This window comes from Neofelis nebulosa, chromosome 12 (assembly GCF_028018385.1).
Source record: "Neofelis nebulosa isolate mNeoNeb1 chromosome 12, mNeoNeb1.pri, whole genome shotgun sequence".
Taxonomy (NCBI): Eukaryota; Metazoa; Chordata; class Mammalia; order Carnivora; family Felidae; genus Neofelis; species Neofelis nebulosa.
Window position 1 is genome coordinate 60970323 of NC_080793.1, and position 27632 is coordinate 60997954.

Consider the following 27632-nt stretch of genomic DNA (forward strand, 5'->3'; position numbering starts at 1 on the left):
GATCAAATTATATATTGCCACTTTCTGTTATGCCTTAGTTACCTCATTTATAAAATGGGAATATAATATTAACCTACTTTATAAGGTTTATTATAAGGAGCAAATTAACTGATAAATATTTAGGCTTTTGAGAACAGTGCTTGGCACTAAGTGCTTAATAAATATTAGCTATCATTGTCATTAGCATTATTATAAGTGAACCTAAACTTGACACAGGATTGAAAGATAGTACTAAGTTTCTGGCCTTGTTTTATTACTACTTCATTGTTGCATAATTGATCAGCCTACCTGAATTTATCATCAGATAATCCACATTTGCCCACAGGTGACGCCCAGTCCATTGTGGTTTTTATAAAAGAGCTTACATTTCACATAATTTTAACTGTATCGATAAACTCAAATTTAAAGAAAATTAATTAGAGCACAATAACTTAAATTCAAAAATAACATTGGCACCGATTATCTATATAACCAAAAGAGTATTCACATGTTTAAGTTACATGTTGACCAGCTGAGCACATTTACAAATCTTACGTAGGGAACCATCAGGTTTCTAATACAAGGATTTGATGTTTGCCATGTGTGGAGTCTGCAAAGATTATTATCACAGAAGCCTGGCCTTGAAAGTGCCAGGGTCTCCTTTTGCTAAGCAGATATCACTGCTTTGTTTTTTTTCTTTACCATTTCCATTTATGAAAACAAGAGTAGCAAATAATTTTGCCATGATGTTTACATTAGTATCTTAATTTTATTTATTAAGCTGAAGACGAGTTTCATTCCAAAAAGGCATCGCAGACTGCTGTAAACATTTTTCCCCATTAAGCCCTGTGAAATACCAATATTCAATGGAAGAAGACAAAGCTAACTTCAACATCACTTGTCAAAAATGTCATAAAATATCATTAACATGAGTTGCTAATAAAAGGGTGAATGCAAAATAGGAATATCAAAACATGATTTCTCCTTTTGTTTTTTTTTTTCTTTTAGAGATACATGAAAGATTTTCGTGTGCATGTGTGTGTTTGTTTTCTTCAGGGTAACACTAAACAATGTTTATCTACCCTGCCTATATCACCTAGGGGGATAATTCAACCTCCCCAGGGAGCTATCAGCCCCAGAAAAGTTAATGTCATGATAAATGTGAGGAATTGTAACCCAAATACATATTCAAGAAGCCATCAAGCCAAAAATTGTTAAATGAGTGACAGTGTCTATTTAATATGTTAGTTAAAACTTGGTCATTGGATTCTATTTCTACTGACTTGAGGGAATTTGTATCATATAAATGATCTCATTACTCAAAACAACCTAAAATGGTACTAACTTCTCCAAAAATTGATCATATTTTATGGCTTTATCTGAGGTTACTATTTGTTTAATAAATAACAACAAATAGGGGCGCCTGGGTGGCGCAGTCGGTTAAGCGTCCGACTTCAGCCAGGTCACGATCTCGCGGTCCGTGAGTTCGAGCCCCGCATCAGGCTCTGGGCTGATGGCTCGGAGCCTGGAGCCTGTTTCCGGTTCTGTGTCTCCCTCTCTCTCTGCCCCTCCCCTGTTCATGCTATGTCTCTCTCTGTCCCAAAAATAAATAAAAAACGTTGAAAAAAAAAAATTAAAAAAAAAAAATAAAATAACAACAAATAAAGCCGGTATTCACAGGCTTTTGTGAATCAAGCTTTTTTTTTTTTTTTTTTTTTTTTTTCACTGAGACACTGTTGCCCTTTGAGAAGATTCCATTAGGGTGGACAGTGATATGAGGTCTCATTTTCCTGTGTGTATAGCTCGTGTTTTGCAATAGCAATCTAACACCTTACTTTAACAGCAAGACAAACATTTGAAAGATAGAGCTGAGAGTTAGTGATGCTGACATGGTACATGAAATGTGGACAAATTGTATTTGAGTTGTTCTCAGTCCTGAATTAATTTCTCCCATTAAACAGTCTTAGGTTATTGTTGTTTACATTCCTTTTTCTGTTTCCCACTTTTTTTCCTTAAGCTGCTTAAAGAGATATCTAGGAAGCGCAGAAGCATCCGTTATGGGAGAGAAGTTGAATTAAAGCCATATATTGCTGCTCACTTTGATGTCCTTCCCACTGAGTTCACCCTGGGGGATGACAAACATTATGGTGGATTTACAAACAAGCAACTCCAAAGTGGTCAAGAATATGTCTTCTTTGTGTTAGCTGTGATGGAACATGCAGAGTCTGTAAGTTAATTGTGCTGGCATCTCCTTCAGTACTTTTGTATATTTTCACCAGAATATGTCTATTTTGGGGGATATGTAGATATATCTATCCTAATTCTCATGAGCTATTATTAACTTAAATGGAGCAACAGGCTGCCTACTCTTTAAACATTGCTGAGTAATCTGCTTGGGATTTTGTTATAAACAAGGCTGTGTCTCTAATGACATGGAATTTAGCTGGACTTTGGTTATATGAAGTAATGAATTGATAGGACATGGTTCTTGAAACCGTGAGGGTGACACATATAGCTAGGAGCGTGATAGCCTTAACTGCTCAAAATCTCCTTCCTCATCTCAGTTCACTTGATTGCAAGAGGAATGATCAAGTTCCACAGTTAAACACACTATATATTTCCAGGTATTGGAAATATTATGTCAATATTGATTGAGAGTGATTATATTTTATTCTCCTGTAACTGCCAGTGAGCCCATAATCTCTCCCTGGATTCACAGGGAAGGTCTGTCTAGGAAAAGACAAGGCAGCTTCTTTAATTAGAGCAATTTACCAATGACTTTATCAGGGAAAAGCCAAGAATGTTAGAAAATAATTCAATAAAACAGACAATTCCTAAGGTACTCTAAATAATGAGTTGTCTTCTTTTATGTAATTCATCTTGCTCTTATGTTGTTTTATGCTTCAGTTGCTGTGAATGTTAAAAAAAAAAAGAGGAGAGAGAAGAAGAAAGAGGAAGAGAAATTGTAGATGTGAAGGGAGGGTGGATTTTGAAGTGGCAGGTTCACATTAACATTTAATATACATATTCTAATGGTGTCTTTCTAACAAGGGCCTAAAACTGACAGGCGTGGTAGCTCAGTGGAGCCAGTCACTTCCCATATATAAGAAGCGTGAGATGTATCAAAGATTTCTGCACATCAGGTGTTAGCACATGCAATGGGGCTTCTCTTCAAATGGCTGAAGGAATTCCCCCTTGGAAAATCAAAACACAAAGGCAGCCTTTCTGCCTGGTTTACCTTTGTGCACAGAATGTCATTTGAAAACAAAGTGAAGGGCTCCCTGGAATTTTAATGCATGGATATGCTTTCTCTTTTTAGTTGAAGGTTTTAAGGCAGAACATCAAGGGAATAGAATGTTGGAAATCATCTTTTTCTTTCTTGTTCTTAATGACTTTTAGATATTTGAAGTAATTTTCTTTAAATAGCTCTAAGATGTTTCAGAAAAGCTCATTCAGACCATTGAGGTAGATCAGAGAATTAGCTAAAGAAGAGAAACCTCAGCAGACCCTGCAGGCTGACGACACCACTGTCAGAGACTCTGGTTTTAATTCTCCGAGGTGTTTCTAGTGTTTAAATGCATTACCAGGAATGAAGAGTCTACCCCTTCCCTTAGTATGTCATTTCACTGTTTCATTAGGACTTTTTCCAAATACATAATATTAATTGCCCCTTTTCTCCATCATCTTTCTCAACATTGCTCTTTATATGCTGTGTATGTTTTCAGGCCTTCATCTAGTAAGTAGATAAGACTTGTATCCAACTAGTGTAATGTTCGCACTGATTTAGTCACTTTGTAAGCCTCAAATTTTTATGACTAATTGTCGTTAAGCACCTAACCACTCCCCGGGTGGGCTGATAATTTTTACAGAGAAAATAACCACCCCCTACAACATGAGCTTTCCCCACTCTCCTTTTGCCTCATTAAGAATATCAAAGGACTGGTTTAGAATGACCAAAGGCTATTACCCCCACACATTGAACAAATGCTGCTTTTCATCAGGTTGGTATCATTTTATGGTTTTCTTCTCTTTCCTTTTCTTTTTCACATGTCTCTGTATCCTGATTTGGGTTGGAAATCTGTGCGCTTTGGGAAAACCTCTGTTTAGATTTGTATCTTGGCTGACCAAGATGATTATCTCAAAGCCTCTTGGTAAAGAATTTGAAATCACAGAGTTTTGTTTACTTTTTGTCTGCCAAACAGTTTGAGTGTGACCTACAAAATTGAAAGGGGAAAGTATAAACCAAAACAAGCAATTATACTTATATAAAGAATCATGTTTCTTCGATATTTAGTATCTTTGCCAAGTCCTTACACTGTACATATCTTTTTTTTTTAAGCTGCTTCTGAGAAGGTTGGAAATGTACTGAATTTTTATCTTATGACCCATTAGAAAATCTGAAAATATAGTCAATCCCTTTCCTAACAATGGTGAGGAAAATGGGAAAGAAGAACAATATACAAGCATTTAGTGGGGCATATACCCTCCAGATTGACTACTAATCTTGTTGTACTTCAATTCAGAATATATGCCTTAAATTAAGTTTTAATGTGGATTTAAAAATTAAATATACTTCCTAATCATGGAAAAATGAGACTATTCTCTCATGCCTTGATAATGTCAGCCATTTGAAAAGACAAACATTTTATTTTATTTAACAAAGATTTGCTGGGAACTCACTAAGTGCAAAGTTTTGTGCTAGCTGCTTTAAGTATCCAAACACAAATGGTATACAAATCCCTACCTTCCAGGAGTTTACAGTTTCATTAAAGAAAATAAGGCATATGCACAAAACAGAAAATGGAGTGTGATGAATACCATTAAAAGAGGAATAAAGGACAAATAAAAGAAATAAAGGACTACCTAATTTTTTTAAAATTGTTTTTACCTATAGTTTGTGAAATGATTGATTATTTCCAGTTAAAGATAGTTAACATCACTGGAAACCATAGGTAAGTGGAGCCTTGGAAAATAGTTGGATTTCAGGATACAGATGTTGTGGAACTTTTGAGAGGGTTAAGAGAGAGAATAGAGTCATTGGGGAATAGTGGCAAGAAGCTCACTGTGATGGAAAATGTTGTATGTGGTACAGAAGTTGAAAACAAAATCATGGAGGCCCTCAAGATACATGCTAGGATGTCTAGGTTTTATTTAGGAATCACCAGAAAGCCTCCTGAAGGTTTAACAGCTGTGGTTTAGGATAATAACTCTAGCAGCAGTAGAGAATATTAGAGGAAGGAAGAAACTCTTGCTCTGGTTTGGATAGGCATGAATGAGGTCCCAAAAAAAAACAGTACCCATGAGACTGGAAAGAGGGTAGATCGACCTAGAGGGTCATTGGCAAAATAATATCAGTAGTTTTCATTCCTAAGTAGAGGGTGAGAAAAATTAGCAAGTTAGAAGGACGGTATATCTAGGAATCAGGGTAATAACACATGCGATTCATATCTTGCAGGTAAATGTAGGAATCTCTCAAAATAATTGAAAATGAAGGTCTGTGACTTCCAGAGTTTCTGAGTTTACGAACATTAATCAAGTAGTAATCTTCATAGAAGTTGGTAGTTAAAGCTAATAATGGCCTTGCCAGATAAGGGAGAGAAAGACTAGCAGAAAATAAAACTTAAGCATACTGACACAGGATGAATTCAGAGGTTGTCAGCTCAGCAGGACATGATCAGTTGGCAAGATTAGGATGGGACCAGTTGAGTACAGAATTAGGAGAACCAGTGTAGGGAGTTTTAAAGAAGGCTCAGTCAACTGTGCCAAATCTAGAAAAGATGTCTAGAAGGGACTGAATAATGACAATTAGATTTAGCAAATGAGATAACGGACCAGTGGTGGTACTGGAGTGAGAAGAGATGAGGGGCTAGGGGCAGGAAAGGGGGTCAGCCGATGGCTATGGATCGGTCTCTGTTGGAAAAGGAAAAACTAGGACCCCTACATGTGGGCAGAGTCAAGAGAATACTAAGAGAGCCTTGAAATGGGACAGAACGAAATAGGATGTTATAAAAACAAAATCAATTCCTTCAGCAAGTATTATTTTTTCCCAGCTTCATTGAGGGAAAATTGAAATATATAATTTTATGTGTTTAAAGTGTAAAATATGATGTTTTGATACACATATACATTGTGGGATGATTGCCAAGAACAAGATAATCAGCGTATCTATCATCTCACATAACTGTGTGTGTGTGTGTGTGTGTGTGTGTGTGTGTGTGGTGAGGAATACTTAAGATCTACTCTCAGCAACTTCCAAGTACATAATACTGTATTATTAACTATGGTCACCATACAGTACATTAGGTCCTCAGAACTTCTTATAACTGAGGTTTTGTACCCTTTGACCTACAGGTCTCCATTTCTCCTTCCTGAAATACTGACATTTTCCCTGTAAATGTTTACTTTTTAAATTTGGTCTCCTTGACTGGGTGATAATGCTTTGGTGCTGGAGCTATAATATTTCTGTTGATTTTCACACAGCACATAACACCTTGGCACAATGTAAATACTCACTGAACATTTTATGAGCAGTTAATTGCTGGTACTTTATACTTGGTAAGATCATTTAATATGCCATCTATAGATCCCAATGAAGATGTGTCTGCAGACTAATTTATACCATCAAAAATGATTTTATTATAAAATACTTCACTCTGCAAGGAAATTTAGGTTGCAAGACCTCTTTACTTTTTCCTCTTTCCTCATCTCCCACCTCTTCTCTCATCCCTTTCCCTCCCTCCTTCTTTTACTGATGTTATTTCACACACTTAACACCAAATCCTAAGTTCTAAATTTTGCTTCTTCTAATGCTAAAGATATACACTAGAAAGCCATTAGTTTATAAGTAACATAGACTCTGTTTTTCCTCAGAAGATGTATGCAACCAGTCCCTACTCTGACCCCGTTGTGTCAATGGATTTGGATCCACAGCCAATCACAGATGAAGAAGAAGGCTTGATCTGGGTTGTAGGTCCAGTCCTTGCAGTGGTCTTTATCATCTGCATTGTCATAGCTATCCTTCTTTATAAAAGGTAGGTTTGCCCAATATTTATATTACAATCTTGGTAATTCTTCTATGGACATTATGTGGCTGGTTGCTGTTAATGAAATACTTCAGTGTAGCCCCCGTAATCACTGCAAAATGCTTTCATTAGATTAGAACAAAATGTAAAGATTGCACTTTTTAAAATCTCATTCAGTGTGTGATATAGATTTTGTTGCCCAGCATTCATGGATCCTAGCCTCAGTCTTCTCAGTTACTTTATGAATTAGGAGCACTTTGTATGGCTTTTGAAACATGAGTACATTCATAGGCAGATAATTCCAAGCTTGTATTTAATTGCTTTAGATGATTAATTGCTTTTTTTTTTTTTTTTGCTCTTTGGGATTCAAATGAATTTTATTTTTTCTAATTTACTTTTTCTTTTTTATTTTAATATATTTATTGTCAAGTTGGCTAACATACAGTGTATACAGTGTGTTTTTGTTTTTGGGGGTAGATTCCTGTGGATTAATTGTTCAATTTCAACATGGTTTTACAAATAATATTACAAATTTGCACATTTATGTCCATTTCATAAGTCTAATGGGCACCTGAGCTAAAATTTTTTCCTGTAGCTATTTCTCAAAACCCTGAAAGTTGCTAAAATTTAAAGACAAAACAAGGAAAAATAAGGAAGAGAATGAATTTTTTTTCTTCTGTTTTCTATAACCTTTGTTCCAATAGTTAATTCTCAATTGTATCCAATAAGGAATGTGAGGTACCATTTTCCTTTAAAAAACTAAAAGTAAAACCTCAGTCCTTCTACTCCCAAGTACTGATCTGATTTAGTGTCTTTTCACCACAATTAGGATGCAAAGAATCCACATCTACTCCATAGTTTCTGATCTTCCACTCTTTTTCAATTCTATTTCTGCCTCTATTACGGTAACCAAGATTTTTTCCCCCCAGTCATTGCCTAGTCAGTTGCAAAGAGGACATTAGTAATTATTTCCCTAAATCCTTCCAGACTTAAAAAATATGTAATACCTGGGTGCCTGGGTGGCTCAGTCGGTTAAGCGTCCAACTTGGCTCGGGTCATGATCTCGCGGTTTGTGAGTTCCAGCCCAGCATTGGGCTCTGCACTGACAGCCGGGAGCCAGGAGCCGGGAGCCGGAGCCTGGAGCCTGCTTCAGATTCTGTGTCTCCTTCTCTCTCTGCCCCTCCCCCTCTTGTGCTCTATCAAAAATAAATAAATGGTAAAAAGTTAATAAATATATATAATACCAAAATATATAAAATTGTAAGTATTAACATATATAATGCAAACTCATAAACATGTAGACTGACTAAATTCTAAATTATCTTCCTTTGTGTCACTTTTTATTTTTTTCCAATCCAAATTTTATTTTTATGAAACTTTAACCTATGTTCCCATTTTTCTTTGTGGTGTATCACCTTTAAGAACGCTCCTGTGAAGATGACCACTTCCCTGTACTATAAAGTAGTCCCTCTGTCTCTCTCCCTCTCTTTCTCCCCTCTCATAACCTTGACTTGCAAAATCAAATGAGAATGTCTTCATTTTGATTCTTGCTGACATACTTAATCTGATAATCTTACTTCCATTATATCTTTATCCTATTTATCTGGCTCCCTTCACTGGGCTTACATTAATTATTTCTACCTTTATTCTTCTGTTAAGTATGTTCTTATGTTCCTGGAATAATCTTTTTTTTTTTTATAACCTCTTCTCAACTCAAAAAAATATCCTTCAAGACACTTGTCCTTTGCAACTTTCTCTTATGAGACTGTATTCTATTTCAGTGTGAAGAGAGCATTGAAAAGAAAAAACTAAACTAAAGAAAACTAAAGAAATTCATAACCATAACCTATTAAATTGCCTATTCTATTTTAGAGTTAGAAAGAAAGAAAGAAATACCCATCATTATTTGGTTTCCTGATCACTGCCATCACTCCGTTATCCATGCTATAAAATAGCTTAAAAGACAGGTAACTGAAGGCCAGTCTCTCCTCATAGATAATGGTTTCAGTCTCTCCATTCCAATCCATGTTGTATCAGTGTATATTTAATTACCTCTCTTGTGTAAGAAGTAAGCACAGAGAGCACAAGCTACCCACATGCCCTGAACAATAACATCCTGAGTGAGTCCAAACAAGAACTGGTATCCTTTGCTGCTCATGTGCTACACTTATTACCAGAAGATAATACAATAATAAAAGATTAAAAGTAGAATTATCATTGCTTTCTGTGATATTTATTTAGGTGGCTAAATCTTACTGTAAGAGTCAGATCAGAAAGTGCTTGTTTATGGTTGCATTTCTAGATCATGGCACATGACATTTTGTGATTATTCAAAATGGACAAAATGCTTGCCTTATTTTTTTTAAGTTGTGTTTCATTCTGCTATATCTGGCTATCATTATCATGTCACTTAACAGAAATGTGCAGGGCATTTGTGAGTTATGTAAATATGAAGAAATAGGATTATAACCTTGATAATTTTTTTAAAGATCTGTAATTAACTGTTCCTTTGTGCATGTGCATGTGCTTGAAGAAGAATTCAGCTCAGTTATATATTTTTTTATAGTCCTTCAAAAAAAGGCATCACATTTAAAGATTTTATGACTCTGTTAAAATAGAGTTGCATTTTAGTGTGTGCATATGTAAGCATCGTCTAATGCAATTGTTGGGAAATGCACACATCCTCGAATGCCAAGTATATTTAGCTAACCATCTGAAGGCCCATGAAGCGTTTCTGAAATAGAAATGCTTGCTTCAGCAGTAAAGAACATTCCTGACTTGAAATTCAAGTAGACCCAACAATGTCCTTCTTGATTATCATGAGGCAGTTCAAGAGGAAATCTTCTGCAGGCAATGAATAGTGTCTTTTATAGCTTGGATTCTGAACAAAGTTAATTATATAATAAATACTTCATCCCTCTTTTTGGCTGCCTTTCATTTTACACATAGGTTGTTGGTAATGACTCAGAATTGAATATACAATTATTATTATCATTATTAATATTAAATATTATCAACTCACATTATCTTGATAATCCCACCTAATCACATACACTTGCTTACAAAACTACTTGCCTTAAGAGTAGGTCTATAGCTATGGATGGTTTGTCCATATAAAGAAGAATATTTTATAGATCTGTGTGAGAAGACTGAGACTTATTCCTATTAATTATGTTAATGTGGAACCATTACACTCTTTTATCTCGCATTGTATTTATTTTACTTTATTTTTAATCTAGTAATTTGTAAACCTATAATACATTGATAATCAATGACAAAACAACATCAACTGAGGCTTTGTAAGGACCCTACAATACCCACTGAACCATCAGAAAATTAAAATATATTTGGTAGGTCTTTAGTGTTATGGATTATTTTGCCCTATTTTTTTTTTATTTTGTTGTCTATATGTGATATATGCAATATTTCAAAATGTAAATTACAGAGATAAGATGGTATCAAGGTTTAAAAAAACACTAATCAGAAAATCAGGAATCAGGAAACTTAAGTTCCAGCTCTGTGAGTAGGTAGCTAATTGTGATAGAAAGTCATGCTAACACTCTGGGCCTCAGTTGCCTCACTTATAAAGTAAGTGGGTAGACTAGATAATTGGACCTTTTAATAATGCTCTATAATCTGAGAACCTAAAACACCACCTAATAGTTCTATTGCTATATTATTTCTGCGTCCAGTATGTGTATGTTTTTTTTTTAATATGACTCCAGGTTGCCCTTCATTCATCCACCCCACAAAAAAAGAAAAGAAAAGAAAAAGCAAATGAACACTCTTAGATCTCCCTCTACCCTGTACACTTGTTACATGTGTAAGGCTTTTTAGTTATTAGTGTTAGAACAGTCCAGGAATTACTTATATAGAAGATACTTAAAATAAAATGTTAACCTGACTCTATGGAAAAGCATTTCAAGATGAATGAGGAGTATTTACTATGTACCATGGAAAAAAAGAAAATATGGATTAGGAGCTTGTAAAGATCTCAGGCACTATCTAGACGAAACTAATATCCTTAAATAGAAATAGTCTAACCTAAATAGATACTATAGACCAAGGAAATCTTTTCCATTCCCACCTGAAGATGTTCATGTATGAAGGCCATGGAATAGATGAGACTAAAACACAGGCCTTAGCTTTTCAAGCTTTTCCTGTAGATCCAAGATTGCTCTCTGTAGTCTGTGCTTTGTTAGTCTTCTCTTTTTGTATCAACTTTACATATTTCCAAGATGTAATCAAAGAAAGAAATACAGATCAGGATATTTTGAGATGCTATGGAAATATATGCTGCCATGCCCAACCACACTGGACAATTGATTGTCCAATTGTTTCTGCCTTCTGGCCTTTGAGTAGATCCTTCCATATACCTGAAACACCTTTCCTCTGTCTCCCCAGCCTCTCCTCTTGGCCTGACTGACTCTAAAACATCCTTTAGTATTAAACTAAGATGCCCACCTAAACAAAAAGCTTTTCTGGGTGCCTGCTTCTTGCTCTATTCTCTCTACCAGTTCAGGCTGCCCTAGGGTTCTATTGTCTATGCTGTTAAAGCACTTTCCACTTATCTAATGTTACAGAACCTACCACATTACTAGATTTTCCCATTTTCTTGTCTTTCTTGCCACCTCTAAACTAGAGGTCAAGGATGCTGTCATTTCCTTACACTTAGCCCTTATGCCTAGTAAAGTGCATGGCACAGAGGAATATTGAGTAATCAAATTTATACAAATCAATGGCATTAAACAAATTCCAAACTCAATCCCCTCCACTTATTTACTCCATCATGCAATATCACCTTCATCTTGACTGGCAAGAGCTTTAATAAAATCCTCAGCCTATAATTTAAATTTATAAGCTTCCAAAGCCTTCAAACTTAGATACTTGCACCAAATATGTACCTGGGTGTGTGGTGAGTCTGACATTTCTGTGGAAGAGGGGTGAATCACGCACTAGCTATGCATTTGTTCATCAGATTATTTAACATTTTAATATACAAAACTGATAATTCACTAAGTAGTTCTCTTCCATCCAAAGAAACAGATTATCCTATGATGATTCACTAAAGATCTCCTTGATTAAAAACAAGGAAGTTAGAAACATATATACATAGGATTTTTAAGACCCACAACACTAGGTAAATCATTTTAAAATTAAGAATAAAAAAAACAGTATTTTTGATATCATTTTCATTATTCACCTTGTATGTGTGTGTTTGTAAAATTTAAATGTGGGTTTTGTATTTTTGAAAGGAGATAGACTGGATTATCTCTAAGCTAGATACTTTAGCAACTTGGGTATATATTTCATTGACATTCAGGTAGACTCAGTTCTCTATTTTGCATTTGAGAACTCATTAAAAACTCTGAAATTTGCCTCACTGTTGAGATTGTTCAGATTAATTCTTTTCAGGTAATAGTTATGCTCTCTGCATAAAGAACATAGTTATCTAAACAATCTACATATTATCACATGAGCATGAGTTAGATGTGTTCACAGACAGGAGCACCTCTTTGACTGGGAAAATATCTGTCATGTCAATGGCTGGTAATAAAATACTTTCAAGATTAGCCCAGTGATATATATGGGTCATGCTCTGTAGATTTATAATGATGAGTATTACTTTTTCCAAAACTGAAAATGTATTTGATCTTTTATTGGAGAAAAGATTTATAATAACCTTACTCGTCAAAAGGAGTTTGAAGAAATCATTTTTGCCACTTTATTACCTCATAGTGTATTCTACCATTGTGCACATTTTTGTGCAGTTCAGTGGATTTGCATATACCTTATATCATTAAAGAAATAACACACCTCTTAAGACTTTGTTTTAGATGAACACATTTCTTACATGGAATTATGTTGTATTTCCATTAAGTACATTAGTAGTTTCCTCATGGCATGTTTTATAAAAGTCAGATTATATCTCTATCATCACTTTCTGGGATATAATTAATTGTGGCAATATTTTCTAGCTTGGTAGATATAAGCGAATGTGACATTAACATGTGCAAAAAATGCTTTATTTAGCTACGTACCCTCATATCCTCCATTCAACTCATAATTAGAGTCCTTTAAATGTTTTGATACACTGTCATTTCCTAATGTGTGTCAGTTAATGTGCCCTGCTTATGAGCAGTTTTTCTTAAATCTTCGTTGTCATAGTTACTCTTGTTACCATTGGCCAACTAACATTGAGCCTTTCTTTTTCTTTTTTTGCTGCATTAAAATGGAGCAGTAAACCTGACAGGTGAGGAATAGAGAACAAACCCCTTTAATGCTCAGTAAGACACTGGTAGCCATTGGAAGTATTGAGGGGGTGAGGGTGGAGGTTGGATATAAAAGGCGTCACCTGGCAGGTGGAAGATGGACAAAGCCTAGATATATAAAATATTAAAATATTGGTACTGAAATGATTCTGAGGGAAATAAATTAGTTTCTCTATATAAATATAAATAACAAATTATCTTTATGTAAAGCCAAATTTAGAAGGTAATGAAACCAGTCTGCATTTTGTATGAGCATTTGTATGTGTTAATGTGTCTACAGAAAAGAAATGTGAGGTGTTCCATTAAGACATTTGTTTTGTTTTGTTTGTTTTTACTTAAGATTGGCTTTTAAGTTTGATCTGAGGTCACCTCCCAATACAAGAGCACTAATGGTATTTTAATATCCTGTAAATATTGACGGCCATGCATTTGTGAAAATTCTGACATCATTCCAAATTATTTCCATGCTTTCCAGACTCAAATAATAACAGCAGCAGCAGCAGCAATAGTAGTAGGAGGAGGAGGAATAATAATAATAATAGCACTAGCTATCTGTGTGATTATTGAAGGACTGGTCCAATCAAACCTACTTTTCTAACATATCTATATGTATGTCTATCTTCATATCTATATTGACAGGTAGAAACTTCTGATGAAACTTAAACTAAGAAAAGGATCTCAGTGCTCATCTCAGTTGTCTAGTCCTCCCAGTTCTATATTCCACTTAGTTCCCAATGAGTGTTACCTGGACCAGCAGCAGAAGCATTAACTTCACCTGGAAACTTGAGAGAAATACAAATTCTTAGACTACCTACCCCAGACCTAGTGAATTGGAAACTCTAGGTGTGAGTGCAACAGTCTATAGTTTAGTAATCCCTTCCAGGGGATTCAGATGCATGCTAAAGTTTGAGAACCATGGCTGTATCATTTTCCCCAAATCACTTAATACTGGTCAGTAAGCTACATTACACTTCTACTCATAGGTAACTTAGTACTTCTGTAGGGTATCTTTTTTTAAAAATTATTTTTAATATCACTGGTTTTCATTAATCCACCTAAAAACACATGCAAAATATGTTTTGTTTTTCAGCCAAAGTAGGGATTTCAGATAGATGCATCTTTCTTCCAAAAGCCTTTGCCCATATATCTGAATATCTTTGTTCTAAGTAAGTAGATTCATATCTCATCCTTAGACCAAGGTGAAATTAAGTGAAGATAAAAAAAAAAAAACCCTTAGACCACAAAGTAGCATCTTTGTTATATGTGGTTCCCATCCCAAACCACCACATATTTTCATGATGCTGTTTCCACCATATCTGAAATGTCATGTGATCTTGCATTTCCTTTTCACCCATATACCTCCTGCATGTAGTACATATTTCTCTCTGCAGAAAATAAGCTTATAACAGGACTTTATAATCTTAACAGGAAAAATAAAATAGCAAGGCAAAATTCAAATATGCTTGTAGTCACTATTCTTCACTTTTTTCTAGTTGAAAATGAAAATGTGAATAATGAGACTTCTGAAAACCTATCGGGAAAAATATGACCACAGACGTTCCTGTTGGGCCTGATTTAGACCCTCATATACTAGTTAATCCTTTATGGCAGTAAATTCTATTTTTAAAGCTATTTATCATTATTACCAATGATGACCAAACTCTTCATCTTGCAAACATTTCTTAGAAATCCTTTCTGTTAGAAAACAACCATTTTAGCACATTTGTGTTTAAAAATAATGTGATGAAAGTGTGGGCAGCCAATACCCACGTTGTGATCACCAGAACTAAACTAAGCAAAAAAGAAATTTAAATAGCTGGTTTTCTGAGATGGCTATAGGATTTTTGAGTCTGAGATCATGGAAGTAATTTATTTGAACAGATAAAGTCAGGGAAAAGTTAGTTATTAAATGTCAGGACCCCCCCCCCAACTTTGTCACAACTATACATGGCAGTTTTAATCCCAAGCTTTGGGTTTTCTGAGATTCATCTGGGCAACAAGATGTGACATTCACCTTTCCTGGCACCAGAGAAACAGACTAAATTTCTTTAGAGAGTATTCTCTTCTGTCCCTTTGTCTCAGTGTCACTCAGCTTGGCCTCAGTGAAAAGATAAGGAGCATGTTCCACAGTACCTGCAAGAGTGACCCAGTTTCCTTGCCCAGGTATTTCTACATCTGGCCCCATAATCCCGCAAGACAGTGGGGCCACTTTGAGAAAGGATAAAAATTCAGGTTTTAATCATTATGTCTGGCACATCAGTAAAGAGATGCATCTGTGCCAGCTCATTTGGAACAAAAGAAGTTTAAGGAGGGCCACTGGGTCCCTTGAATTGAGAAGGCCAAGTGTATGATTGTTACACATGGGACTGACTGACTAGCAGTCCATGGCATTTCATGAGCCCATTTAGCTTCTATACCTTTGGTGGTAAAATGAATCTCTATGAGTCATATAGCCACAGCCTAATCATAGTGGCATTTTCCATTCTGAAACTGGTCACCATGTCCTTCTTTCACATGGTCTTTTGAGCCACTCTTTCTCTTTCTTCTCACATCTTTCTTGTCAGCCCTCAGCTCTGCTTTTACTTTGCTTCTCATTTTCCACTCCATACAACTGGAACTGCCAGTACATTTGGCACACCTGACATTCAGTGCTCACCTCTGATTCGTGGCATAGCTTGGCAATGCATTCTGTCCTTAGGCTATACCTGACACCTTCAGGTAGAAACAGGAAATCCTGAGACAGGTTAATCCAAGGTTCTGAGAGAGCAAGGTGTCTAACAGAACTCACCCAAGAAAATTCATTCCATTAACACACTTTTGCCGAAGGCATTGCACTTGAGCAAATCAAGTGTGCTTTCCTTTTGCATCAATCTTCCCTTCATCCCCCGGTTAGTTTTATTTTATACAGATGAACAGAGATGGAAAGAAAGGCTATTTAACAGGAGCCCTCTGGCTTACCATGGAACGACCTGGGTGGCACTCAATGGGATCCCATTGCCACAGCAACACTAATGAGCTGTGAGACAGTCATATCAGAAAAACAAGGGAGTGTTCCTGAGCACCGCTGTGCCCCTTTCCCCAAAAAAGAATGCCTTTGTTTTAAACAGGGGTGGACACAAGGATTACGACTGTAGCCTGGAGATTGCTGGAGTCAGTATTTGAATAAATACAGAATAAAGCACTGCTTGAAAAGGTCTCCATTTCTTGAGTTTTTAATCTAATTTAACCTTAAATAAAATACTTAGCACTCTGTGTTTTGGAAGGTTTGAAAAAAATGAATAAGAAATCTTATGAAGAAAAACCTGGTGCTCCTTGCATAGACATTTGTTACTATTACATTATCACACCCTAAACAAAGTTATTTAATAAAACTAGTAGATAGTAATTAAAACAAGGATGAAATGCATTGTGTGAAGAATTACTTATAACAAGGCATTATTAATGGTTCACATATGCCATGAATGATCATTGGAAGAGTGAGACTACCCAGTAGGTGAAATTACTTTTTCTCTGATCTTTCTGTGATTGACTTTCATTAGTGAAATATTAATCACAGCTTAACATCATAAGCAGCCAACACTATTTTTCTTTCTTTTAATTTGAAAGAGAAAGGGGATGTTGGTCTTGTGTAGTGCTAATTCTCCTTCTAGGTGCTAGCTTGGAATCTTAGAACACACTTACTGCATCTGTCTGTCATATGGGAAAATTCAGTGCAGACCCACTTTGTAGCCATCAGGATTCAAGCATATCTCTCCAACACCCCCTTAATGCCTAATGGCAGAAGCAGTGAAGAATTCAATTCTAGAGCTGAAGGGGGACTTTGAGATCATTCACTTAAGCAAATATTTTAGACTTGAGGAAATGGTCTAGGCCAAGAGAGGTAAAGCAACCTGAACAGGGTCACAAAACTGACCTGTCAGATGGTTGTAAAACAGAAAGTTGGGAGCTTTTTAAATGTTTCAATTGCTTTTTTATTGTATTCTTACGTTTTTAAAAAATTTTTCTCCCTACAGGAAGAGGGCAGAGTCTGACTCTAGAAAGAGCAGCATACCCAACAGTAAGGAGGTCCCTTCACACCATCCAACAGACCCAGTAGAACTGAGGCGCCTTAATTTTCAAACACCAGGTAAGAAGCAGGGCTCATCTTGTCCATAAGATAGTATTTAGTGAAAGCATTTTGGCCGACTGATAAATGCTTTCAGAGATGAATGTCACTTTATTTAGAAAAGTTTTGTTTATCCTGCTTTTTAATTGTAATATTATTGAGAGTCACCAGACAGAAGTCTGGAAAGGAAATAAAGTTTGTTTTGCAAATCTGAGGTGGAATAGACAAGAGAAAACAAGTAATTCATCTTCAAATTTTGGAAACACTATAGTCTTATAAGAATATCTACCATTGTGGGGGATTAAGAGTTTATTATTTTTAATGATACCTATCTGTCAAGAATTCAGTTTCTCATCTTATAAAAGTGAATGGATGGATCGATGGATGGATGTCACATCATTCATTCTATTGGGAAATAACAAACTTATTCTGTATTTTCCTATTGATCTGTGTCTATATGAAGAAAGTGAAGAAAGGAGGATGGTGAGAGGGAAAGAAACAAAGTGAGATAAAAATTAGTTTCTTTTAAAATATTACCTATACTAAATGTCACTGGCCAAGTTGAGTTTCTTACTGGGGAGATACATAAAGTAACTGAGGATAAGAATACTTGTTTCTAAATATTAAATGCTTAAGAAGAAACCTATCTTTACTACTGAGGGGCATTTTGTACAGTACTGTTAATTCAAGAATAGCTCTATTTTGCTTTCTTTAAAATAAATTTTATTTATCCCAAATGAATGGAAAATAATAAATGATAAAGAGATCTAAAACTGAGTGGCACAGTCATAATGCCCAAGGACAACTAAGAAAATAAAGAGTTGATCTAAGAAGTGTGATTAAAATTTGGTTGTGTTATCATTCCCCGAGTTGTTGGCAAATGTTGTGTCACATGGACATGCTAACTCACAGTAGTATATACCTCAAATTTATCAAACTACACACTGCAGTGACTTACTCTGAATTGAAATGTAGTCTATTATATTTGACATGTTTTCTTTTTTACCTGTGAATGTATCATGGTAACTAGTAACAAGTTGAAAGAAGTGTCTGGCATTTTCAAAGTGGCTATACAAACCATCATCATAAATGTGGGTTGTGTGTAAAATGCTATTTCAAATGAGGTTAGACTTTTTAAAAATCAGTTTTTACAAAGCAAAGATCTACCTCCATCAGCATAAAAGGCAGTACAAAATGTTCATATAGCCAAAAATCTCCTGTGTGTATTTTTTAAAGGCTGATAAATGTATACTATGCACATGTAATGATGATTGAATAAACTCATAGAGTCCTTTGGGTCACTGTAATCCCTTAGGTGCTCCCTGTTGAGTCTCTGTCTAGGTGTCTCATTAAGGCATCTTGATACTGAGTTTCTTGTAGTAAACCTTCTCGGTTCACTTTTTGAAATAGTAGTGTACTGACTTCTTTAGGCTGTAGGCAACTTCTTGATAATGGGCCCAGGAATTCATGTACTTTTCAATTTGACTAAACCAGGGTATAGAGGACCTAAAAGCCACAGAGATGATGCATTACATGATTCCTTTGCAAGAGCAGCATGTTGTGGAAATGGAGAAAATGATTGTTACTTAATACCTTGCTGCTCAGCCCTGCCCCCATCTCCTCTGGCTTTTATGGAAAGTATGATTTGTATTGGAATCAACCTTGGTCTTCAGGCAGAGATAGAAGCATAGTATAGGATGAGTGAAAAGGCAAAGATAGCTCCAAAAGAAAAAAAGAAAAACGAAAAACAATAGGAGTGCTATCCTTCATCTACTCTGGCACTAACAGAATATTCCAGGCATAAATAGGAAGTAGGAAGGATGCCTGGGTGGCTCAGTCAGTCAAGCATCCGACTTCAGCTCAAGTCATGGTCTTACAGTTCGTGGGTTCAAGTCCCATGCCGGGCTCTGTGCTGACAGCTCAGAGCCTGGAGCCTGCTTCTCCCCTGCTTGCACTTTGTCTCTCTCTCAAAAATAAGCATTAAAAGTTAAAAAAAAATAGGAAGTATGAATGAGAACTGTGTAGACAGGATTATTAGCAGAGTACAGGCAACTACAAACAAGGAAATAGAAATGCCTTCAACCGAGACACCTCCATCTAGAAGTACTTCTCACTTTTACAGGTAATTTTGCAAATATGGTCAAATCCAAAAAAAAAAGTCTGTAAAGAATATAATCTCCCCAGTATATATGTGAATATTAGATCCATTTATGGAAAGAATCTATTAAATTTCATATAAGTCCTTGGAAAGGAGAATGAATCTTACATTTGAAGGGACATTGGTTAGCTCACCAATAGCTTTACAAAATCACAGTGGGGACCTGAGTTTATAGGAGGTATCATTTAACTGAGGTTAGACTTATTACATCAAATGGGTAATGGAATAAAGTGGGCAAGATGAATAAAGAGGGAGAAGAAATTTAGTAGAGGAAGAGAATAAAGCAGGAGAAGTTGTCCTAAGGTCCTAGCACTTCTGCTCAGGAAGAAGCACTGTGTTGTGCCTTTTAGCTCAGGTAAGCAATCTGCATGAGCTTGGCTTGTTGAATCAGTGTATTTCCCTCCCGTGCTCTCTGATACGGCCTGCTGTCTTGAAAATTTCACCAGTTAAGGAAAAACAAAACAAAACAAAACAAAACAAAACAACTAGACCCAGCTGTCAATGTGGAATTCATAGAAATGTGACCATTTGTTTCAATCAGTAGAGATTCTAAGCAATGGCTACAAATTGTCTAATTACTTGCCAAGGGGATTAGAGCAGAAGGCAGGGTTGTTAACCAAACCTTTCTGTGCTTTTTCCTTGCCTCTTGTTCACAAATAACCAAGGGGATGATGCAATAAAATGACCCTATAGTAGGGGTTACACAGCAAATGATATAACGCTCCTTAAGTTTTGGATTTTAAACCATTTCACTGTCTGAAATGTGATTTTATATACATCATACCTTTGGAAGTATAATCATTTATCCACAAACATAAAATTTGACAATACTTATTAATGGTATTCCTAAGTAGAGGATTAGCCATCCAGATTTTAACTTCGAACAAATGACTTTCAAAGAAATAAAAAACCTGTGATTTATATAATGAGGCCCTAGCACTGAACTTGTTCATGAAAGCAAATTTACTTCCACTTCTGATGGATCTGTTGAGGAAGATAAAATACCAAACAAACATTTCCATTTGAAATTCAGTAGGTATTTCAGAAGGTAAAGGAAGCACATCAGTCAGTTCACTAATTCTATGAATTCTCCTTTCTTTTCAAAAAATTCTTGGGGATGAAAAAACTATTTACTTTTAAGTATTTATTCTCGTTGAAGAGCCTAGATATAAGGAGGCAGACATTTTCCCTCAATTCTACCCAATACTCCAAAGGTATTGAAAATACATTCTAAATTTCATATAAATACAGAATTCTGAACATGTAAGTACTTCAAAGAAATATACCTTGAACCTCAGTACCACAAACATCCCTATCTCTGGGTCAGGAAAAGAAATGTCAGAATTCTGTGTCTCCACTAAGGCAAAGTAAAGGCAGAGAAAACTGTTGCATTCAGTATAAACATCTTTGCAAGGTTGTGGGATGTGGGGAAAACACATGGTTTTAGTTCACTTTCCAAATTTCAGATGACAATATAGTTGCTGTATTAGTGAAACACTATATCCAAGCATTTGAACAGGGTGAGGAAGACTCACATCTTCCTGACTGAGAGCAGGTACCTCTGCTCATAGGTATTTTCCATGAATGTGTTTATTAGCCAGAATACTGTGTGTTAAAGTTCAGGTGGCAGTATACAATAAGTTGTATTTAAAACCTGAACTACCCAATCTATTAAAATAATGTATAAGTCATCAGTTATTGGTGTACTGGCTCAGGCAGAACAAGTATGAAACATGTATTTCAAATACAATGTTTGTATCACCCATAGCCTACAAAATTAGAGTACCAGTGGGCAAGAAGGTATCACTTAGCTAAGGTTAGACTTATCACCTGAAATGTAAGATTGGATAAAATGAGTAAAGGAGAGAGGAGATGTTGTAGAAGAATATGCTAAAGTTACTAACTGCTAACCAAGTTTTACAAGTCTTTAAGGTCTGTAGAGGAAGGGGAAAATACTTAAAGATGATTTTAAAAGAATGCTGTATTAAGCCTCATAAATCTTTGTGGATGGCAGAAGCTGGGTATGCATCAAGATGGATTCACAGATGAGTTACATGTTAAACAAAATTGAACTGAACTGTGCCCAGTCAGCCTAGGTTGGGAGGAAAAGTTCCCTTTTTTTCTCCAAAATTTCCCAAGTCGTCTTATTACCCTTACTTCTCAATAATTATTTTTCTTGATTACAAAAGCAGCACATGTTTATTGGGGAAATTAAAATAGAAAATAAGCTTGCTAACAATTTTGTAGATAGGTTGTAGCTACACAGGTGTGCATTATAGCAAATATTTTTTATGTTTCAAAATTTTCATAAATTGGAAAAGGTGAAAAAAGCGCTTTTAGAAAAGAAAACCTACTCTATGTCCCCATGCTTCTAAATTTTCTTTTCTTTTTTTTTTTTGGACATATTTAAAATATAAGTAAAAGATTTCCTATAACTGCTCCAAATTTGCCCTTTAGAAATAGCCACCTTAAGTATCCTTCTAGACTTTTTTACATGTATATACAGTTCTTTAATTGATAAAAATTGTATAGCAGGTATATAGACAGATAGAAAGGTGCAAATACATAAAATTGTCTGGTTTAAATTTAACTGTAGGGGCGCCAGTGTGGCTAAGTCGGTTAAGCGTCCGACTTCAGCTCAGGTCACAATCTCGCGGCCCGTGAGTTCGAGCCCCGCGTCAGGCTCTGGGCTGATGGCTCAGAGCCTGGAGTCTGCTTCTGATTCTGTGTCTCCCTCTCTCTCTGCCCCTCCCTCGTTCATGATCTGTCTCTCTCTGTCTCAAAAATAAATAAACGTTAAAAAAATTAAAAATAAAATAAAAATAAAATTTAACTGTATAAACATAAACCTTTTCCCAAGTTAGCGTGTTAGATTTTATCTCCTTAGCAGCCAATGGTATTGATGTTATTCTGTTCTACAGATGACACAAAATGTAGTGGCTCATTCCTTATTAATGGGGGCTATTTTCCATGTTTTACTCTTGCAAATGATACTGCAGTGAGCAGTACTGAGCCCGCATCTTTTCACCTCTTTGTTGCTACCTCCAAATGTTAGACACCTGGAAATGGCGATTACAGGGTCCTGGGGTAGGCACATTTACTATTTTCATAGAGACTGCCAATTACAGAGTTTTCTGAAATATTGTAAAAAAGCCTTTACTTGCAGTGTAGCAGCCCCTCTGAGCCACAGCCTGCAGCATTGAACAGAATGATGAAAATAAATATAATATCATCCCAAGATGGTGATGAATAAGAAAACCAAAGAAGCTACTGATATGTGTTCATGTATCTACTTTTTCCCCAACAAAGCAAATTTAGAATTTCAGCATCTCAGAGAAATAAGCCTTCTTTCTAGTACAAAAAAAAAAAAAATTGTATGAGAACACATAGCTAATGGCCTCATATTGTATACCAGCCACCACCTTTCCCTGTGCCTGTAAAATTCTTCCTCCCTGTGCCCTTTCATTGATTTGTCAGTTTCCATCAGAAATTTTCTTCATTTTTTCCTGCGAATTTCATTCTTCCAGTATCTGTACTCCTTCTCACATGGCTCTCTCCATGCAAACCCCCCACAAAAAAAATAAATAAATAAACTTCAAACAACAACAAAAACTTCTAGAATGTGTACTTGCACCTTTTAAGAAAAGAAATTTAAAAATTGATGGTCAGATGTACAACATAAGAGCCTCATTTTCATTCTGAGGATGACCTTAATATGTTTTTCCCTAAAGCATACATGGATGGTAGGTGATTGATGGGCTATGAAAAACAAAACCAAACTGGTAAAAAGTTACCGTATCAGAAATAGCAGTTTCAGCAGCAGAAATGTCTGCACAGCAGCTGAACGGGCTTTAAAAGCTTCTGAGGCATCTCTTCTGATCCATTAGTGCTATTAATTGGATCAATGCTAAAAGATCCATTTTTATACATATATTTATCTTCATATTTTGTACCATAAGAAACTTACATATACGACCTTGCTTAAGAACACCATGTGTGTTCTTTGTATGTTATACCTCAAAAACTATGGTTCATTGAATAGAAAAAGTACATTTTTGATATAAAGAAATACAGTTTGTTCAAATTCTCCATTTTGAGAAACCTATGTAAAAATGAATTTTATTTATGCTCTCCACTGCTTACCTGAAAAAGCACTCTTGGAACACCTTTCCCTTAATGATGATCCTAGTCATGGATTAAGTCAAATTCTCATTATTGTCCTGCCACATAGCAATTATATCTTATAAATCAGTGTTCTCTTTGGCCTTTAATTCATTATTCATTTGTGAGACAAATTGTAAACATAGAGTATTTGTATATCATTCAGAGTACTCTAAAAAGTACATAAATTATGTTAAAATCTGACCATTATTTTACAAACTAATTTTCTCCCTGTGACTGTTAACTTAGTGAACTACATTTTTGACACAGATGCATCACTGATTTGATGAACAAATTATTTTCTCCCTGTTCCATGACCACAAATTGTTCTCCACACTTCATCACAGTTTTTTGGAAAGGAAAACCATGAAGAGAGTAGTATTGAATCATCACACATATATCCTAACATAAAAAAAAAATCATCTAAAAGATGTTCACCATTATTAGTGACCTCAAAATCATTACTTAGCAAAATAATTATACAGTGGCTATTGGTATTAAATGCAAGATTTTAAAAAATTTAAAAATAAGGCAAGTATTTAGTAACGTCTCTCTCTAGATAAAGTTATTTGAAGATATTATTGATTAGATTACTTAGCAAAATAAAACAACTTTTAGAAGGCAAAAGCATTGTAAATTGAGCTTTTGAAGAAATCTTCCAAATACTACTAGTTTTTTAACACTTTTTAAAATGTATTTATTTATTTTGAGAGAGAGAGAGAAAGAAAGAGCACAAGCAAGGGAGGAACAGAGAGGGAGAGACAGAATCCCAGAGTCACACGGTTAGCACAGAGGTCCATGTGGGACTCAAACTCGTGACCATGAGATCATGACCTAAGCTGGAGCCAAGAGTCAGACGTTTAACCGACTGAGCCACCCAGGGGCCCCTACAGTTTTAACATTTTGAATGTATACCGTTAGTATATTTTTAGTTCCGGTTCTCATGGAAACCCACAACATTTCGACAAGAGGTGACTGGAAAATACAGGTGTGTGTAGGAGTGCCTTTTACCTCTTCCCGACCATGGGACATATCTTTAAATGAAGCTATTATTGACACATTTTCTATAAACTGAGGATGCTTGAGATCTCTGTGTCAGGACATAAATAGCCCAAACATTCTCACAGACCAATATTTATGTACATGGCACCACTCCTTCAGGATGTTAAGTGGTATAAGAGACAGTATGGCATAATGAAAAATGTCCTAAATGAGAAGTGACAAGATCTAGGATCAAATCCTCCACGTAGCCTTAGTTTTACTAATAGTGATGACCTTGATGAAGTCATTTTCCTAACTGATAAAATTAATATGGAAAGGAAGAAGAAATAAATGAACTCCCAAGGGGTGACCCATGCAGGAAGTATACATTGTCACACCCCACCATACACACCTGATGTCTAGCCCATGGTCTTGTGGATACAAGCATGATGTTACTCTCAACCTACTTGGATTTTAATTTACACGAGAAAGGAACATTTTGCTGTTTTAAAACAGAGGTCACAATTTAGTTAGCCAAATGTGTCCTGCAGAGGTCCTGTCTTTGACTCCCACTGGGTTTCAGCAAAATTTTGAGGCAACAATGAAAACATATCATAATCTGTGTTTGCAGTTGCTACTGAAAACCTGAAAAGTCTTACCTCATGGCTCTGCAATTCTCCTTGGAAGATATCGACTAGAGCTGAATAGTTTGACCCTTGTACAAGTTCTCCACAATCTACACCAGCCCTAAACATGACCCTGACATTGAGACTGAATGTCAGTTGCCATTCATCTCATGCATATTTTTATTTTGCATATAATAGAAAAATATTCTTTTCTAGAGCCTCCTTTGAAAGTAGGGAAATGAAAGACAGTCATAGAAGGCTGCTTGCTGCAAGGAAATGAGTATGAGTGCATTTGTTTGTGAAGGTGTTTGCTATGCCCTACCTTGTCATCTTCAGTCATTTACCTTACCAATCTGTCCCCTTCAGCCCCTGAAGACTTTGCGCCCTGCTTGAGAAGATTGTAACTGCCATTCCAGAATTAATACAGTAGTAAGATGCCAAAACCACTTAAGATTTTATTTACTAGATGGACTAATGCATGAGGTCATTTATCTTTTCTGGACTTCAGAGTCTTCTTGTGTAAAATGAAAATGCTGGGTTTAAGTGATCTCTAAAATACCTCTCAGCTTAAAATGCCATGGTTTTAAAGTTCCAGTTCTTATAAGGAAGCCCTCATGACATTACTATCACAAATATGTTTCCTATTAAAAGTAGCCATCATGGCTTTTCCTCCAACCTAAGGCAAATTTCAGTGACTACATCCATTTTTCATGCTGACAGAGTATATTGTGGATATCATGGCTCCAAAATGAGAACACTGTTCAGTTTCAACGTGTGCCTTTAAAGTGCACTTATGTTGTGCATTTGTAGCTTTGAACTGATAAGGTCATGACCCAGGCAAGTCCTTATCAGCTGTGAGCTGCAATTCAAGTTCTTTGCTACTAATAATAGCTAAAGTATTAAAGCGTGCTCAATAGAGTATCAGAGCAAATTCAAGGTATTACTGAAAAAAAGCATATTGCATTCTTGTAAACTCCAATAAAATTTTTGAGTGGAAAAAAATGAATACATGGAGTTACAGCGCCCCCCCCCCCAACAAGATAATTTCCATTGGACTGGGAGCCATGGCTTGAGAGCTTTAAAAAGATCAACACCTGGTTCACACCCGCAGAGATTCTGACTTAATTGGTCTGGTGTGTAGCCTGGAAAAAAGGAATTTGAAAGCACCTCAAATGATGCTAATGTAAAAATTCTTTTCTAATAAAATATTGGTTTGTAGACTGAGAAATACCCATGTTGCCCAGACAAAAGATTGAAAAGATACTATATTGAGGTCAACATCACAGTTTTCTTGGTGTCTGCTTATCTATTCAGACTCTAACATGCTTGATTATATCCAATAAAATTGTTTCCATGATGGACAATGGAAAAGTTTGGGGGGGAATCAAGATCCTTGGTGATTCTTTCCTGGTATGAGCTGGAGTTTCATGTTAGAGGAATTTCATCCTTGATTTATTACGTAGCATAATTTTTATGATGCTGTTTATTTGTTTCAAATACATGACATAGCATCATACTTTTTGGTTAGCTAAAGAAAATGGTATTGAATTTAAATAATTCAAAAAGTAGACAATTCAATTGCATGCATTTTCTGTTTTGTAGAAGTAAATGTTCCTTAGATCTCAAAGAGAAGTTACAAGAACTTTTAGAACCTTTGCCTGTGAACTGTGTAGATGAGACCCTTCTCTGTTCCATATGTTTAGAAATCCTATCTACATGAGGTACAAGTGGTAGTTATAAAGAAGGAAGTGACTCCAGAATTTACCTAGCTCTGCGGTTTTATTTTACAGATTAAAAAAAAATGAGATTCTTGATAATGAGTGATTTGTCCCTATTAGGAGATGGCAAAACCAGAAAGAGAACTCCTACCCATATTCTAGTCTAGGATGTCTTCTCCTATATCATTAGAGTCCTACACGTTCTCCTCCCCTTCCTGTGAAACATCCATTCTGGCGTTTTTACTTGTCAAGAATTTTGGTGCAACATAATACATACTTATGTGTCTTAAATGATAGTTCTTGAATGCTAAGGTATCTGTATATTATATATACGTCCTGATTTAGGTGATGAGTCAGTACAGGCTTACTTGCATTTCTGTATAACTAGCTTCCAAAGTAAATATGTTGATCACATCTTTGGTTGATTATTATGGTCTTCTACTGCTGTTATACTAATACTTTTCCCATCTCCAACTGGCTTTACTTTTTGCAGCTTTGAGCAGTAATTCAGTCCCCTACGCCTCCCTGATTGGCTCTGTGTCCTCCCTCTCTAGCCAAACCACCACTCAGTCCATATATGATAATAACTCTCTCCCACGATTCGCTCGAA

At 35.8% G+C, this 27632-nt stretch overlaps 1 protein-coding gene across 36 annotated transcripts in view; it reads left to right on the plus strand.

Annotated features, from left to right (window-relative positions):
- PTPRD (protein tyrosine phosphatase receptor type D) overlaps positions 1–27632 on the plus strand; it is a 2222827-nt gene that overhangs the window by 2079907 nt on the left and 115288 nt on the right. For 19 of the 36 annotated variants that reach the window (XM_058695363.1, XM_058695354.1, XM_058695368.1 and 16 more), the window contains 4 exons: positions 1997–2206; positions 6850–7010; positions 13240–13254; positions 17287–17399. In XM_058695363.1, coding sequence (XP_058551346.1) covers positions 1997–2206; positions 6850–7010; positions 13240–13254; positions 17287–17399 — 499 coding nt within the window. The remainder of the gene's footprint in view (positions 1–1996; positions 2207–6849; positions 7011–13239; positions 13255–17286; positions 17400–27632) is intronic. The other 17 variants (XM_058695364.1, XM_058695373.1, XM_058695374.1 and 14 more) reach the window with 5 other exon arrangements.